The sequence below is a fragment of the Herpailurus yagouaroundi genome, unplaced genomic scaffold (genome assembly GCF_014898765.1).
Source record: "Herpailurus yagouaroundi ecotype Mexico unplaced genomic scaffold, PumYag 199, whole genome shotgun sequence".
NCBI lineage: Eukaryota > Metazoa > Chordata > Mammalia > Carnivora > Felidae > Herpailurus > Herpailurus yagouaroundi.
The window spans coordinates 4,102,846-4,120,603 of NW_024412430.1; the positions used below are offsets into that span (position 1 = coordinate 4,102,846).

The 17,758-nt window shown below is 34.7% G+C and overlaps 1 protein-coding gene across 1 annotated transcript in view; it reads right to left on the reverse strand.

The window, feature by feature from the left end:
• The window catches only part of VPS13A (vacuolar protein sorting 13 homolog A), a 265,687-nt gene that overhangs the window by 6,747 nt on the left and 241,182 nt on the right, over positions 1-17,758 (reverse strand). The window contains exons 66-67 of the mRNA XM_040449254.1: positions 4,702-4,787; positions 1,947-2,070 (exon numbers count right to left, since the gene is read on the reverse strand). Coding sequence (XP_040305188.1) covers positions 1,947-2,070; positions 4,702-4,787 — 210 coding nt within the window. The remainder of the gene's footprint in view (positions 1-1,946; positions 2,071-4,701; positions 4,788-17,758) is intronic.

Here is a 17,758-nt window from a genome sequence, read left to right on the forward strand (position 1 = left end):
GTAACTTCTGACATTTTAAATTGGCCATGCAATAAGAATGTAGCTTAAGCTTAATGTCCTCTGCTTTTTCTTTTTTTTTTCTGATGGCCTCTACTTTTAACATTCTTTAGGCATTCTGTTCAATGTTTGTGGGGAGAGCTAATAGTGGATGGTAAGCATGAGAGAGTCAAACAGAAATAAAAGGATTATTCAGGAGGAGGGCAGTTTACTTCCATTAACTATAGGCAGAGCTGCAGAAGAAGAAATATGGGGGTCTCACAGGTTGAACAATTTCTCTAAGTAATTCAAACATCCATGTAAATACAGACTGCAGAAGAAATCAGATTCTTTTACTTAAAAAAAAAAAAAAGGATATACACTGATAAAAGATTTCAAGGAAAAGCAGAAGGGAAAGAAACCAAGAAGGGAAGAAGAAGGTTATTTTTGGAGAGAGAAAAAGGTATGAAAAAAGCCAGGAAGCAGTACAGGCTGGAGCAGAAGGTAATAGCCACTGTCCATTACTTTGTATAATAAGGCCACAGGGCCTTTCATTTTCTGAGCGAATCAGAGAAATTCTCAATGTGTAAGTTGGTCTAAGATCCTCAAGAACAAGTAGCCGGTCTACTCTTGAGCTGTTCATGTCTTTGGAACGAGTGGGAAGACTAGAGAAATGGTTTTCAATGGTTCAACACAAGGCCTAGGGGCAGTTCTGTTCTACAGACTAGCCGAGAAAACATCTGTTGTTTTTGCCTGCCTGTGTCTACTGCCCTTTCTTCCAGCAACAACTTTTTGAGTCTTTGGGTAACTACTTCTCACCTTCTCTCACTCCAAATACTTCAGATAGAGTTGACCCTTCCTTCTTGATAGCATCATGGTGATCCCATGACCCTCACCTGGCCAACTGGCTCACACCCGCTCTCTGACCAAAGAGATTAGTTCAGGAATAGGCATGTGACCAAAGGTGGCCCAGTGAGACCCAGTGAGATGCTTTCATTCTGCCGAGCTAGTAGGATATAAACCTGGAACTTCTGCTGGCCGGCTTGACAATGAAGCCAACACTGAAGAAAGTAGGACCTAGAAGCAGGGGTGGTGAAGAAGGAGAGAATGGAGGAGAGGAAGGGAGAGAGAATAACCGCTAATGACACCATTGGAGCATATCTAAACTAGCAGATAAAGACCTAAGACTTTCAGTTACAGGAGCCAATTAAATTCCTCAAAGTCAAAATGCAACAAAAATAACAAAGAACAAAACTCACCTTGGTTGTGTCGCTTACAATATTTCCTACGCGCACAGCCAATGCCAAAGTGCCCCCTACACATAGGTATCTGGTCAAATACCATGAAGCCAAATACCTTGTATTTCTTTGTATCACATATAATATGTAGTGCAATCTTTACAACTTACAATGTATAATGAGTCTCTGCTGATTTGCCAAAGACAAGCAATTCATTTTATCTACATCCAAGTACCAGGCACTGTGCTAGTAATCAATGCAGAGTGAGAAATGGTATCTGCCTTCAAGATTATAACTGAATTGGGAAGATAATATCTATAAAAAGAAAAAGAACCACCAACAATGGTCTATTAGAGGGAGAGAGAACTTTTTAAGTATCTTTTTGTAAGATTTTCAGGGAAAAACATTTTGTATGGAACTGCTGGAGATTCTGACGTATACAAATGGATTTCTCATTTGAGTGTCCTGGACAGCAGTGAGAAAGCGGGGTTCTGTTACTGAATAGAAAATGAAATCTCAGGAACACTGTTGTCCATGTAATAGCACATAAAGTATCACATTTTTTCTTGGCCTAGCTTTCTTTTCTTTAAACCTGCATAAGACAGAAGGTGTCAAGGAAAACCATAGTAAGACAAAGCAATGTCTATAAAAGAGATGGGAAAATTACAAAGGAGGACCATTTCAATTTATTATCGTCAGTTCCGAGTTTTCAAAAAAATCTATTCAACATACCTTTGCTTCAATGCGTAATCTTCTCCCATGAACAATGAAGGGCTCTTTGGTAAACTCATCAAAACTATACTGCCACTCACATGTAAGCTGTCCAAATGTTCCTTTTGTTACAAACAAGACACCGCTGGGGGGAAGAAAAGAACCCACTGTAGACATAAAGGCACTTATATCCAGTAATATAATAGCAAGATGTACATTCATTGCAAGTGCACATAATGCAAACAGAGACTGTATTATGAGTCATACATAACCTTAAGGAATTTAAAAGAACTGAAATCATACAAAGTATGTCCTCAGATCATAATGAAATTAAACTAGAAACCAGTAACAGAAACAATTATTTCTAAATGCTTGGAAATTAGCATACTTCTCAATAATCCATGAGTCAAACAATCTCAGAAGAAATTAGAAAATGTCTTGAACTGAATGAGAACTAAAATATAACACAACATAAAATTTGTGGGAGGTAGCTAAAGCAATGTTTTGTGGGAAATTGGTAGCACATAATACCTAAGTTAGAAAAAATGAAGTACTTCTAAATTCAAATATGTAAGACGCTTTATACAAAATAAACTTACAGAACCTATTATTAACCAATATTTTGGAGAGCTTTTGTGTAACTAATGCTTTAGAATAAATGTTTTTATTACCAAAGCTCCATGCAATAGGCTTACCAACCTACCTCAGAAAGAGGTTTTTAAAATTAATTCTTGTTTTCCCATTTTTGGGGGGGGGGGGGGAAATCAAGAAATGAAAATGCATGGTCTATAATTCTATTTAATCCTTCATTCAAAGGCTTTTCTTCCCCAATTCTTTCTGGTTGAAACATCAACTCTAGGTGCAAGCAGATTATTTTTTTAAGTAATACATACTTTAAGTCAAGGGACTGCAATAAAGAAAAGAGCTGGCTCCTGGTTGGGACAACTAATCAGGACTTACATCTATCACTTCAATCTTCTGTCTCTGCTCCCCTTTCTCACCAATCCTGGATGACAGGTACTAGTGGAAAAAACCAACTGGTCCTCTCCTAGGTCCTCAACCACGTGGAAAGTCAAAGACAGGCTCATCTCGTAGTATGTTCCTGGTACTCCCTTTCCTGACTCAAAGACCTGTTTTTCTTTTTTTAAGTTTATTTATTTATTTAGAGAGAGAGACTGAGTGAGAGCAGGGGAGGGACCGAGAGAGGAGGAGATGGTGGATCCCAGGGAGGCTCCACTCTCAGCGCCAAACCCAACACCAGGCTTGATCCTTCAACTGTGAGATCATGACTTAAGCTGATATCAAGAGTTGGACACATAACCCACTGAGCCACCCAGGTGCCCCTCAAAGACACTTTCTCAAATATGAAACGTGTAAATAAAGGAAATCCTAGGTACGAGTATTACCTTTCACTCAACTGCAACTAACTTCCCTTACTTTATCAGGGTTTATATGACTTCCTTTAAACAGATCCATTATGTTGAAAAGTTTTTTAAATCTTGCAAACTAATCTATAAACTGACTCTTGTTTAACTCTGATGAGTCACACAGTTCGCATCGTCAGTGGGGGAGAGGGTTAATAAAAAGATGACTGAAAATCGCTAGAACAAGAATGCTTGAAGCACTGCCCCCCAATTGTAAAAGTTTACTGACTTAGATGCAAAATTTAGTACATACCTATAAATGCTAAAGTAGTCCTTTACAAGTTAAGAAAGATCTCCATATGTTGATATGGAATAATCTTCAAGACATAGATCTTAAGCAAAAAATTACAGAATGGTATGTGTAACAGATTCCCATTTCTATTAAGATACATATGCGTGTATGCTTGTATAGGCAGAGAGTACTTCAAGGAGGAAACAGGTAAAAATGGTGGCCAGTAGGACCGGGAAAAGAGGGACTGGTACCTAGGATGGAACGAAGATTAACTTTTACAAGTATACCTTCTAATACCACGTGGATTTTCTACTTTGTGTTACTTTTAAATAAGAAAATTAATATAGTGTTGTAAATTCTAGACCCGGAAGTGGTTAGTATGAAAAACGTTAGAAATGACTGCTAAGTTCAACAGTGAATTTGAACTAATAGGTGCTAATACAACTTCACCCTTCTCAATAGTGAACGAAACCAGAGGTTTATTGACAATTTCTTTCAGTTAGCCATAACCTCTCCTCCTCAGTCACATTTCACTCTGTGCCATCCATCCAAAACCCCCGTCTTAATACTGCAGCAGCTGACTCTTTCCTGCAGTCTAACAGTAACTCCTGCAAAAACTAGCCCCTCTGAAGCTATGCCGCTGAGTAATTTTGCATGTACCTCTATCTACAGGTCTACTTGAGGATCTGGTTGGAGCTGGGATTATCCACGTAAGAAATCACCTGTCTCCAGTGATGTATTTACTTATGTGACTGAATCTCTATGTATGCTGATGGATAGATATCACTAGAAGACTTCTGGAGTAATCTGAAACTGTACACTTTTTTCAGAGCAGGAAGAAATGGTACTGTGAGGACAGTTTTATGGGAATTTCTATATTATTCAAATTGGTTGAAAAAATACTAAACAATTTACGTTTGTGCATGGCTATGACTTATCTGCACTCATGCACAAAGCTGAACATAAATTTATGTAGTTTTCTGATGAGGCTTGTAGAGCAAGAGGACCAGAGTTAGCAGGAATCAGGGTGACTATGTGCCAAAAATGGTGAATGTCAACTGCTTCCCTTCATGAGTGGCTCTCAGTTAACCTCTTACCAAATTACATTCAACAAAGTTACCTTTTAGTTATCATTAACATATCTGTTTTGTTGATCATGACATGGGTAAAATACTTGTATTTTGCAAATCTTCCATTTTCCATGACCTAAAAAAAAGGTGAGAGAGAGTGAGAATTTCATTAGTATTTCTATTCTAATGCAAGTAATGCATTGTGATCCTCTAAAAGCCATTTCTCAATGGGGGAAAATTATTAACATATTTATACAGTAAACACATCATATAATTGAATATTCAGAAAATTATTGCTGCTTCCTTTTTTAAAAGCACCTATTTGTACTGATTTATTCAAGATGACTCAATTGCAGCTATATCAATGTTTAATGCTGGATTTTTGGAAGATAATGTCATGACCTTACAGAGTTTAAATTGAACCTGTTGTTACTATTAAACTATCACATTCATTTTCTCTTAAAAAACACACTAGTATTTGATCACCTATGTACAAAAACACATGTAAATGCTAACACATTGTAAACATATGTATCACATAAATTAGTATTGGCCCCATCTTGCATCTTCCCTGGAATTTTCCTATCTGCCTTACAAACATGCTTTTCTTTCCCAGTCTCACAACTCATTCACAAATGAGGAGCAGAGTGTCTCTGGACAAACACGAACTGTGGGACCTAATTAGCATATACAACAACCTTTATTTTCAAGACTGTGGAAACACTGTCTATCCATGACATTGTCAACAATTCTTTGTCCCAGAAAATATAAAAATAATTATATAAATGAAATACACATCATTTTTAATTCTGTTGTAAATATCATTTACTCTGAGGACAGAGTTACTTTGGCTACTTAAAATATATTGTGGGCTAGCCTACTTTTTTTTTTTTACTTCATTTTTTATTACTTTTTAAGGGCAAACAGTGTAACTGTGACTAAGATCCCTCAAAAAGAGGTATGTTAAGAATTCAGCCAAAATGTCAGATCTCTTGAAGAAATCCAAAAGAGATAAAAAGATTTCAGAAAATTGTGTTCCATTAGGCTATGTCTAACTTAAAATTAAAAGCTAACAAGTGACTTCAAAATAATCTTAGGTCATATTCTAAGAAAATATAAAATATTAAAAAGTATCAAATTGCATAGGAATAGAAATTTTTTGCACATGACAGTATTGTCTGGAAAACCCAAGTATATAAACCCAGTAACTTTGTTTTATAAACACAGTATCAAATAGAAAAATGGAAGGAAAAAAATTCTGTTTATCAGGATAATAAAAAATAAATATTTGTGCATAAACTTAACAAATAACATGCAAAATTTATGTCATAAAAGCTATAGCACTATTGAGGGGAATAACAGAAAACGTGAAAATGGAAATCCATGTCGTATTCTAGATAGAAAAATTCATTACAATAGTGATGTTATTCCCTTCCCCAACCCCAATTTTTACCACCCCGCCAAAACAATACGACCCCTGGATAGGGTGTGTTAGTTTCTTCTGGGGAGAGAAAAGGAAGTGATTTGACAAAATTATACTAAAATTTCTCTATGGGAAAAAGTGTTGATACCCAACAAATTGTAAAAGCTGAGTGAGAACTAAGCTAGCAGACATGAGCACAATTGGTGAAACGGTTAAGTGCTCACTGGCAGTAATACACAGATGGGTCAACAGAAAGAATACAGATTCCAGAAACTGACCAAAATGTACACTGGGACGTTATAAAATACTACATATCCAAAAACAGGGATACATAAAATCCAAATAGCATTTTAAATTACTGGGAGAAGCATGTTTATTAAATGGTGTTTCAGGTAACACGCTAGCTAAAGCTGGGTCCCCATTTCTCTCCATACCAAATCAATTCCAGGGGGCTCATGGATTTAGGCATACAAAATGAACCTATATAAGTACAAGAAAAGGTAACATTTAAATAACCTTAAAGTGAGACAACCTTAAATATAAAACACAAAGTCTATAAAACAATATAAAAAATTGTTAAGTACTTGGAAATTAAGCATTACTGGGTGGCAAAACAGTAAACAAACAGAACAAAGTAAAATAACATAAAGATTACAGAATAAACTGGGAAAATATCTGTCAATCCAGAGATATGGAGCTAATTTCATAACAGAGAATTCTAGGAATATGAACAATTCAACAGAAGAAAACTGAGTAAACCAATAGGAAAATGTGTTAAGTGCAACAAATCTGACCAATAAACATATGAGAATATGTTCAACAACTCAAAATCAAGAAAATGCCAATCAATTAAAAATACCCTTTAAGTGAGGAATTTGACTGCTAGGGTTTATCTTAAGCAAAACTATGCCAAGATATACATTGTGGAATCTTCACAGTAATACTAAGTTAAAATCATACAGGGGACTGTTTAAATAAATTATAGTATAGCCATACAATGTGACATTATGTGGTCATGAAAGAAAAATGCAGATGTGCATAATGATATAGAAGGATGTGCAACATATATTAAATGAAGAGCAATTACATTGCTGGGAATGAATGGGGGTACTAAAAACATACATGTACACTTATTTACATATTCACAAGACATATCTGGAAGGGTTGGTGATAACACACTACACTGTAATAGCACTTATCTCTGGGCTTGAAAAGGTTAATAGTGGGGGCAGAAGTGAAACTACTATTTTTAATTTTATACACTTTTCAGTTATTTTTTGTATTTGAAAAGAAATTAGCTTAAAGGTATTATTTTCTTTTGTTCTGTATAACCAAGTTTAAATATCAAGAGTACAGGGGCACCTGGGTGGCTGAGTTAGTTAAGTGTCTGACTCTGGATTTCGGCTTAGCTCATGATCTCAAGGTTCCTGAGTTTAAGCCCCACACTGGGCTTTGTGCTTGCAGTGTGGAGCCTGCTTATGATTTTCTCATTCTCTCTCTCTCTGTCCCTCCCTTGCTCACTCTCTCTCAAAATAAACTTAAAAAAAAAAAAAAAGGTTAAAAATCAAGAGTACACATGCTGATCTCAAGAATATCACCACTACTGTAAGTCAAGAGTCTATATGCCTCATTAATAATCCACAACCTTCAAACAGCTTAAAAGCTATGGTTTACCTCTAGGTACCTAGCTTCTATTTTAATGTTTTAAATTTGGGCATTGTAGATGAGCCTGCTTCGCAATACTTTCCACTTTTCACACCCAACTTAAATAAAATGTAACCTGTGCATAGAAGCAATTAAACCAATGTCAAACGTCACAGTAGCATCTGGTGGAAGTAAAAGCTAGAAATCCCCCCAAAAGTCACTCATGCTATGTGTTCTGGAGCTCACCAAAAACCTTAGATGCAACACTTGAAAGACAAATGGACACGATTGTCATATAGCTGCCTATTTTGAACATACACTGAACTGTGCTGTTATCAGAATGGATATATTTGAATAAATATCAAAGATAAGTCCTTATATAGCAAAACTCATTACAAACAGGTGAATAGAGAAGAATAGGGAACCCAGTCCCATAGAAGCATGGGAGTGAAAGAATATGATGGCTTATCAACCATCATCTTCCATCATGCCGTAAAATCTACAAACATCATGCCTTTGATTACAATTTCCCAATTATTTCACTTTATAAGTTTTCTATATATTTAGACTCTTACTTTTCATAGCATCATTATAAATCATTTCAGAAAAAAAAATTTTCAACCTAAAGCAAAGTTACTGTTCATCCAAACACGAACTTATATACACATGAAATAATGGAGAATCAGGTAAGTGTCTTACCCACCTACTCTTCAAAGCAACCTCATATGTGATTAGCTAAGATTACAGTTAAGTGACTTGCTTGGGGTCATACTGTCAGTTGCAAAAGTGGGCTCAGAAAAGTGGTTTCTTCCCTTCTAGTTCCAGTGCTTTTCACTATACCATGATGTTTCCTCTTATGGTGCCAGTCACATGTTTCCCATGGTACCTCAAAAGTGTCTTCAATATCCCTGATGCTGGATGTTGCTGAAGCAGGCTGCTAAAGCAGTGCAGGCAGGCTGATTTTTTTTTTTTTTTTTTTTTTTTTTTTTTTAGGTTAGTAGGGTTCAAATAGTTCAGTGTTAATATCCTGTCTTCCTCTTTCCCAAACAGATATTACGTATCAATGTTTCTGCTGAAATAATTTGTGATACCCTTTAAAATAAATGAAGAACTACAAAACTAGGGCTAGGAATCACTATATAGAGCCTTTGCATAAAGACAAAAATTTGGCTGAAATCCAATAATTAGGCTGAAGTATCAAGTACATTAGCCAGTATGTTAAACATGTTAGCCTCATTTAACATGCGGTGTAAAATAAAAAAACAAATTTTGCCTTATTCATTAAAATACACATCATCATTTGAGAACACAAAGGAACTGTTACATATAACTGTCAGAATTTATAGATAATTAAAATGTATGGTTACTGGTAAAAGGGTTCTTTTTGCATTAGAAGAGTATGTAGACCTTAGTTTATTAGATACAAATAAATCCAAAGTGACTGCAAACCTAGAAATACACTGATGGTAGGAACCTATAAGATAGGGGTGTCAGGGTCACCCTCTACTAACATCCACATTTCATATCAGGTAATTCCAATACTTTAGAAAAAGAAGAGACGCTGAAAATTATATTGCTAACACGTTCAAGTCGTCCAAATGCTATGAATCAGCAAAGTTCTATAACAAAAATATTTCTGAAAAGAACAAAGCAAAATATGAAAACACAGATACGGGGAATAAATCACAAACATGGAAGGCTTTAAATCCCAAACAATCTAAAGTGCTAATATTCATGGGAGATTTACTTCAGGAAATTGGATAAAGGATAAGAACACACAGTTCAGCAAAACAAAACAAAACAAATAAAAAAACCCCCAAATCTGATCAGTACCTGGCTCTTTTGGAAGACCACACAGTCTCATGGAAGTATAAATGGTTTTTGTTTTTTTTTTTTTTAAAAGACAGAAACATGAAGGATGAGAGGAAAATGAAATTCATCTAGATGAGAAATAAAGAGTAAGAATGCTATCAGACAAGACAATCTACTGGACAACAAATAAACAGCTTTATACACTGGCTAATTTGAATAGTCAGCAGATGATGGGGAAAGAGGAAAGGCCTATAAACAGATTATACTAAAAAATTAAGCTTGTTGTTAAAAACAACAAAATGTAGGTAGATAATCGTAAATTAAAATAGTAAAGGCTATCATTTCTCAATTATTTAAGAAGTAAATAGACAACTTGTTCAAAACAATCGTATCTTTAGAGAAAAATGTGATCAAGAAGCATAAATTTCCTAGAGTTATTAAAGGTTAGAGATAAAAACTGTTTTACTAATTCACTTCAAACATGAGAGATTTCAGGGCCCTAGCCAGGAGACACAAGGCATTCAACCATGCTTCATGATAAAATGTAGTGGAAGTTCATTACCTCAAAGCTCAATAATTTCATATACCTAACACAATAAATGTAAACAACAGTGAAGGAGTGTTATTTGGCCTATTCTGTGAGGCAAGTTGATGTGAAAAACAAAAACAAACAAACAAACAAACAAAAAAACAAAAACAAAAACTTCAAATCTCAGTGACAGTCATCAAATCTGGTAAGGAATCAGGTCTTTCTGAATCTCCCATACCTTTGTCTCCTCCCAAGCTAATGAGCTATTTTGATTGTTAATCAAAAGGGTAAATTCTGCTAACAGTTTAGACCGGGAAGGAAAGTTGAGTATAACCCCACCAACTTAAAAATCAAATCAAGTAAACTACTACTACCTTAAGAGATATGAACTATCATCAACTGGCTCAACTCAAAGACTGGAGAAAGGACAGAATTATGCTCATGACACAATTATGTGCATTGATAATAAAAGACCATTAAGTTGGCCCTTCCAGAAGAAGGGCCAAAAATAATTTTAAGTGGATAGTTACAAGTCTCTCTAAACACATTTCCAGCAGAACCTCTACTGAGCATCATTTATTGACCCATCATGCTACACACACTTAAGAACAACTTATTTTAAACATTTTAACATTTCTCTCAAAATAGTATGTAATTCAGAGCAGTCCAAATTACTGAGGATTATTTCTATTGTTCACCAATTAATGTGTGGAAATGGTTGTGATATTTTAATTACAGTATTCTATTAATGTTGAAAGGAAGAAAAAGGGTAAGATTTATTAATGCTTTTATCCTGATAAAAAGGAGACAAATGTGGAACATAAAATTTATATAATGATGACCAAGAACTAGCATCAACTGGTATTCACCTGGAATAATGAAAATACAATGAGTTCTTACTATACACTGTACTAACAGTCACATACATTACCTTACTTGTTTAAATCCTATCAACACCACCAAGGTTACTGTTATCTTGGTACTATGTTACCAACACCAAGGTACTGTTTTATCTTGGTGTTATGATACTAACACTACTTAACACCAATTGTTTACTAGTAGAATTATCTCCATTTTACAGTTTGGAAATTGAGGCCAGGCAAGCAGACTAGAAGATTATAAAGCTAGTGAAAGGAAAAGCTGGAGCTGAATTCAGGTTTACTTGGCTCTAGAATCCAGGCCCTGAGCCATAAGATACTGCTATAGCTCAGATAATTTTTATTGTCAAAATGGGTTAGCCCAAAGAACTACGTATAGTCCAGCAGATACAGTGAGCTGCCATTTTAACAGCTCACTGTAATCTGGATTCAGATATCCTACCAGCTGTACCGTATCTCTTACAATGCTCCAGTGTCATATAATACCTAGGAATCATTATCTTCTTGGATGGTTGGGTATATCTTGTCTCTTTTGATTCCTACAGTTTCTTAGAGCCTTGCATTTAGTAAGCAGCTCAACAGCCAATAGGAATGAGACTGTGAAGATCTGACAGGACAGGGATGGCCTCTAACATAGCTTTTGTTTTGTCCCCAATAACTAGAATAAAGTTCACTACGGTTATAATCTCAGAAAAGATGAACAGCAATGTTGACTACTCTCTTCAGACCTGTAATCTTAAGATCTAGAAGAGTGTCCAATACAAAACTAGTAATACTTTAACAAAATACTTGTATGAATACATGACACTGTTTCTTCTTGGTATTCATATAACCTATACTACCAGATCATCTAGCAAAAATTCAATTACACGTATATAATTATACATTCACTTTTTTGGCAATTTTAAAATTTGAAATAGCCTGCCAATTCTATACAAGTTAACTTTACAAGAAACATGCAGCCTCCTATGCTTATATATTCCACCACTGGAGCTTCATGAGATCTTTAACTAAAACAACTACCTCAGACCGGAAGTGCCACAAAATGCCTACTGTACATTTTCTCCACACTGCTTCCTATAGGGTTCTTCACAGTGGTAATTTTTACAGAAAATTTGACATTAAAATTCATTAGAGTCATCATCAAAAGTAATTGGGACATCAATTTCATTTGAATTTGTAACTAAAGACTGATAGAAAAAGTACACGGTGCTTCCTTCCATAGATGACATGAAAAGTTTGTTTTTGGATGAATCAAAGTGGCCTCCAATTTAATTCTGCATGAAAATGAATTGCTTCATTTGGCAAGAGAACACCTTTCTTTCATAGGACATTTGGCCAATAAAAAATAGATTTTTCATAACTTATACCAATGTTTTCTAAGAACACTACTGTTAGAGCACACACTAAAAAAAAGTCTCCAATGAGCTTTCCTAAGCTCAACTCATGCTGAGACTCTGGGTGCTGTCCACAGTAACCAGGGGAAGTCATATGAGGTAGAGCTCTAACACAGAAGTTCAGAGGTCATGTACTGAGTTCCAGGTTACAATTTAGCACCTATACCTAAAATAAAGGCTAAATAGCTTCTAAGCTAATAACTACTGCAAAGTTGAAGCTCTATTTGCACATCTTTGGGAAGAAGAGAGACTCCAGGTGAACCTACCTGAACATTTAAGGATTTAAAGTTAAATGTACTAAGTTTTCTATTTTAATAGTATTTATCCTTCCCTAAAAGATTTAGAAATTGAATTGGTCTCATTCAGGTTACTGAATTAAAAAAGAATCAAAAAAACCATTTTATAATTGATACAAAGAAAAAACTCAAGTAGAATCATCACCTCCAGAAAAAGATATAATTTCAAAGTCTTATTCAAAAGGTATTGTTATGTAATACTGGAAGGTTCTAAGTGGAGTGAATTACTCTTCTGGTGCAAAATAAAGTCAGTGGGACTTACTACTAAATGTTGGAAAGAACAGGCCTTCTAAAATGATGTATCAAAGACTCTCTAAGAGACCTCCGCTAAATTGATAAATGATGTATTAGAATGTATCTAGGTTAATCTCCTTTCTCATAGGATTTGCTTTAGTTGAGATGCTAAGACCTCTAACTGGCCTAGATAACAGGATTTGGCTCTCTTCAGTTGTCTCATCCCATTCAGAAACTGGCTTCTGGAGGGGAAGAGTTACAAACTGAAGAGTAAAATCCAATAAGCATCTGTCTCCTAGTTCTTGTCCACTTACTCAAAGTTTCAGATGAAGCCAGGAAGAATGTTCAGCACTACTCTGGTGATCTGACTGCCTACGGTAAGCCCTTTCTTCCAGATCAGTTGTAATTCTCCTCCAGAGGTAAAGGGAAAGACCACGTCGGCTGAAGGCAGTTATCTTCCAATTGCTATTAGGGCAGTGTTTGAGGCTAATTATAAACATCTGTAATTTCTGAAAGAAAAGAAATATACAACAAACAAAAACAGCCTCCCTTCTACAACAACTCACATAATCGCAACTATGATACTAAGGTAAGAGATGTAAGAGATTCAAAGACAACACAGATAAAGGTTTAAAATATCTGAAAAGCTTAAGACTATGCTACCCTCGTGGAATAACCCAGCTGACAACATTCCTACACGTGAAGGACATAAGGATCACAGACACTCCTTTTAAGAGGATATTTATTTAAGGGATGGAAACTTTGTAAAAAGGTACAAACATGTTCAGTTAAAAAGAAAATAAAACTTCTATAACTACAAAAAATTATAAAAATTGAGAAAAGGTTCTGCTGGCTTTTATGTATTCTAGAAATAAAGACCAGTTTCCCACATTGGGGATTATTCCATGGAGATAGATCACTTTTTTAATTTTTAGAAGTTAATAATTCTGCTTATAAAAATTTATAACAGAAATTTATGTATTTGGATCACAATCATGTTAATAAAAATTTTAAAAAGGAAATATATCATAAATGGTGGGGAGATAGGATAATTTTTATTTCTGTAGTTTCTGACTTTTCTTCACTGAGCATGTACTACAGTCGCAAAGTAAAAAAAAATCTAATTTTTGAAAATTTTCTTATCAATGTTAGCTAACTGATTCACAAGAGGAATTTAGCTTTTTCCATGGAAGTATGGGTCTATCAATTTTTTAATTCATAGAAATCCCAAGTTCTACATTCAGAAAAATCTTTGTAGACGTATAGTTAAGCATTTTCTACTCTAAATGATAATCTAAATGATAATTTAGAAAAACACAGCATACCCAATCAAGAATTACGTGTTTAGCTAAGTCTCTAACTATCCTTTGTTTTTCAAAAACACTGATATTGACTATACTATTTTGAACAAATATATAAGCATCTCTAAGATTCAGAAAATGGCATAATGCAATTTAGCACATATCTTTGTTACCATTTCACTGCTTAGAATATACATATGTAATAAAAAGGCTATATTAAAAACCAACTTTACAAAGTTATTAGACATTTAATTTAAATCTCATTTTAGAGGTACACTATTGCTAAATAATTACCAAATAAATTCATCACACTGAGATAATGGACATGAAAATGGTCTACCGCATTAAAACTAACCAACCACAAACTGCTACATGTGAAAATTTTAAATTATTCTAACTAGCTCCCTAATAGAGACCAATTTGAAATCATGTGTTTTATTCTTCTTGGATTCAGTACTTTCGATAATGTTTTACATAGTACTGTTTATACTCACTGCACTTCATGAATTCAAACATTCATCCACTGAAATTAAAGATTAAGTTAACAATCTAAACATTTTTAATCTCCATTTATCTCAAAGGTGCAGGGATAAATTAAAATGGACATTCTTTTTACATACCCATCACAATTACTTGCTATAAATGAATAATTTATGTATCTTATTTAGACCCCCTAAGACCTTTAATGTTTTTTGACCGTTATAAATTAATAATAAATTATACATTTGCAAGGAAATCTACAAAAACAAAACCAAAGGCTTGAAGGGGTAGTAGAAAAGTACTCAGTAACACTTTTGTTTGTCTCTGGTCCTCCTCCCATTACTATAAGATAGTATGATGCAAAATTTCACCACAGGGGTTAAATCAGACGAACTACTACAGCAGCTATTGTTCTTCAGGATATATGACCTTGGGATGTAAATATAGTATCATGTATTTCATGTTGAATATTGATGTCCTAGTCACAAATTACAATGGCTCTATTTGCAAATTTTAATAGCATCACTTTAAAATCAACACTTAACACTGATATGTTTTGAACAATTTCAAAATGTAAAATTTATAAAATCCAGATTATTTTAAATATGGAAACAAAGTGAAATTTATTTTTTTATAAGGAATATTGACAGCAATATTATTCTGGATTTACATTTGTTATATCCAATTCATCTTACTTCACTTATAGGCTGCTCTTATAAATTTATCCACGGTAAAGATGTCCACAATTTCAGGATTTTTATGAGTTTTTCTTCCTGCCAGTTTTCAATGTTACTCAAGTGTCAAGTAAATACAAAGGCAAAGAGAGAATGAGTGATGACTCCCTTAGAGATGATAGAAGAACCCCTCCTTTCCTTTTTCTATACATAAGCAGTGATCATATGGAAATTTAGAATATAAATAAAGGATATGGAAAGGTGTGGTATGACTTAATCTTTCAGATGTAGCTTTCTACACTTTCTCATTATAAAATACTTCCATTTTAAAATTCTAATTAATTATAAAGCCTCTAATAAGCATCTCATAAAAGTGCCAAAGTTGAACTTATTTTCTATATATTTGGTGAGGAGTAAGAAGATATTTTTGTTCATGTCCTATATTTCCAACATGAGCACACTGGTGTAAAATAACAGAGGAATCTTCAATCTTGAATTTTTCTGTAATAAAAAGCAACTTTTTTTTACTGGAAAAATAGTATTGGTGGTCAAAGCAGCTTGAAAAGATTTTTCCCTGGGCATGAAAACAGAAACAGAAAGAACAAGGGCAGTTATTCTGTTAAGAACATATTTCACTTCTAAGTACTAAAAATTTAAGAATGCTAAATCCTTAAGACTACATGAACTACATGACAGCTTATTAGTTAGTAGAATATGGTTTTAAGTCATTGCACTGTTTAAGGGATCTTAAATGAATGTAACCCTGTCTACAATTTTCTTTTCATTAAAATGGCAAGGCAATGCTGAAATATCCAGAACTTTTCCCGATAAATTCTTACAAATCTTTATGAAACTTATACCATAGCATTAAGTGTCACAGACGAACCACAGGAAAGTCAGTAAATGCCTTGTAATCAAGAAGTTCAGTAGTTTTCCCACTTAGAAAGGCCCTGTGCCTCGCTGAAGTGTAAAAAGTCAATGAAGACATTTCCAGGCCTTTCCTAAGACATACGCAATACGTAACAATAGGTTGTGCTCTTTCTAGCTCCTTGTAGAAGGAGTAGGTTTTGTTTGATTTTGGCCAGGGGTGAGAGACCAATGGCGATAAGATGGATTTACACTGTCTCTGATACAAGTCATGACTATTTTAATGGTCACTGTTCTCATGTATTTACTCATCCAAAAAGAGAAGAATACTATTCTGGTGAAAACAATAATTAAATTATTTGGCACTCACATATTTCTTAGTCCTAGTATATACAACCTTGATTTCTATTTAATTTAAATGGAGGCGCCTGGGTGGCGCAGTCGGTTAAGCGTCCGACTTCAGCCAGGTCACAATCTCGCGGTCCGTGAGTTCGAGCCCGGCGTCAGGCTCTGGGCTGATGGCTCAGAGCCTGGAGCCTGTTTCCGATTCTGTGTCTCCCTCTCTCTCTGCCCCTCCCCCGTTCATGCTCTGTCTCTCTCTGTCCCAAAAATAAATAAATGTTGAAAAAAAAAATTTAAAAAAAAAATAAATGAATGCTAGGCAGGTAGAAATTTCAAAAGACCTTATCATTTTTTAGCTTCTTTTTTTGTAAACTCAATACTAAATAATTAAACTAGTCATTTTCTAAGAAATAGAACAATGATTTATAGAACTAAAATCTTGGTAAACTTAAGAATCAGAAGAGATTCAGAAATGATGAGTTGAATCAATTAAACCAAAAGTTGATTAAGCAATTATTTACTACAATCCAATTAATATAAGCTCAATATAAACTGATTAACATAAGTCAAGGTAAATGTTTGTTGATCCAAAAACACAGCAGTCATAGGGATTACCATTTAACTAAAAAAGAATTAGAAGAGAGACACAGGCAAACCGAGAAACAGACTCTTAACTATAGAGAACAAACTGATGGTTTACCAGAGGGGCGGTAGGTGGGGGAATGGGTGAAATAGGTGATGGGGATTAAGGAGTGCACTTGTCCTGATAAGCACTGGGTAGTATAAAGAACTGGTGAATCACTATATTGTACACCTGAAACTAATACTATACTGTAGGTTAATGAACTGGAATTGAAATAAAAGCTAAAAAAATATATATTACTACTAGTCATTCACCTTTAGACGATTTCTTTTGTACATCTAACTGAATAGTGAATTAGGACAAGATAGGGGTGCCTGGGTGGCTCAGTCAGTTAAGCATCTAATTCAGGCCACGATCTCAGTTTGGGAGTTTGAGCTCCGCATCAGGCTCTCTGCTGTCAGCGAGGAGCCCGCTTGAGATCTTCTGTCTACCTCTCTCCACCCCTTCCCACTTGTTCACAAGTAGGCGTGCTCGCTTTCTCTCTTGAAAAAAAATTTTTTTAAAAAATGGGACAAAATCGTTCAAGTTGAAAATTTTAAAAAAATACTATAAAAATACTATAAAAATTCTTCTAATATCCTGAATTA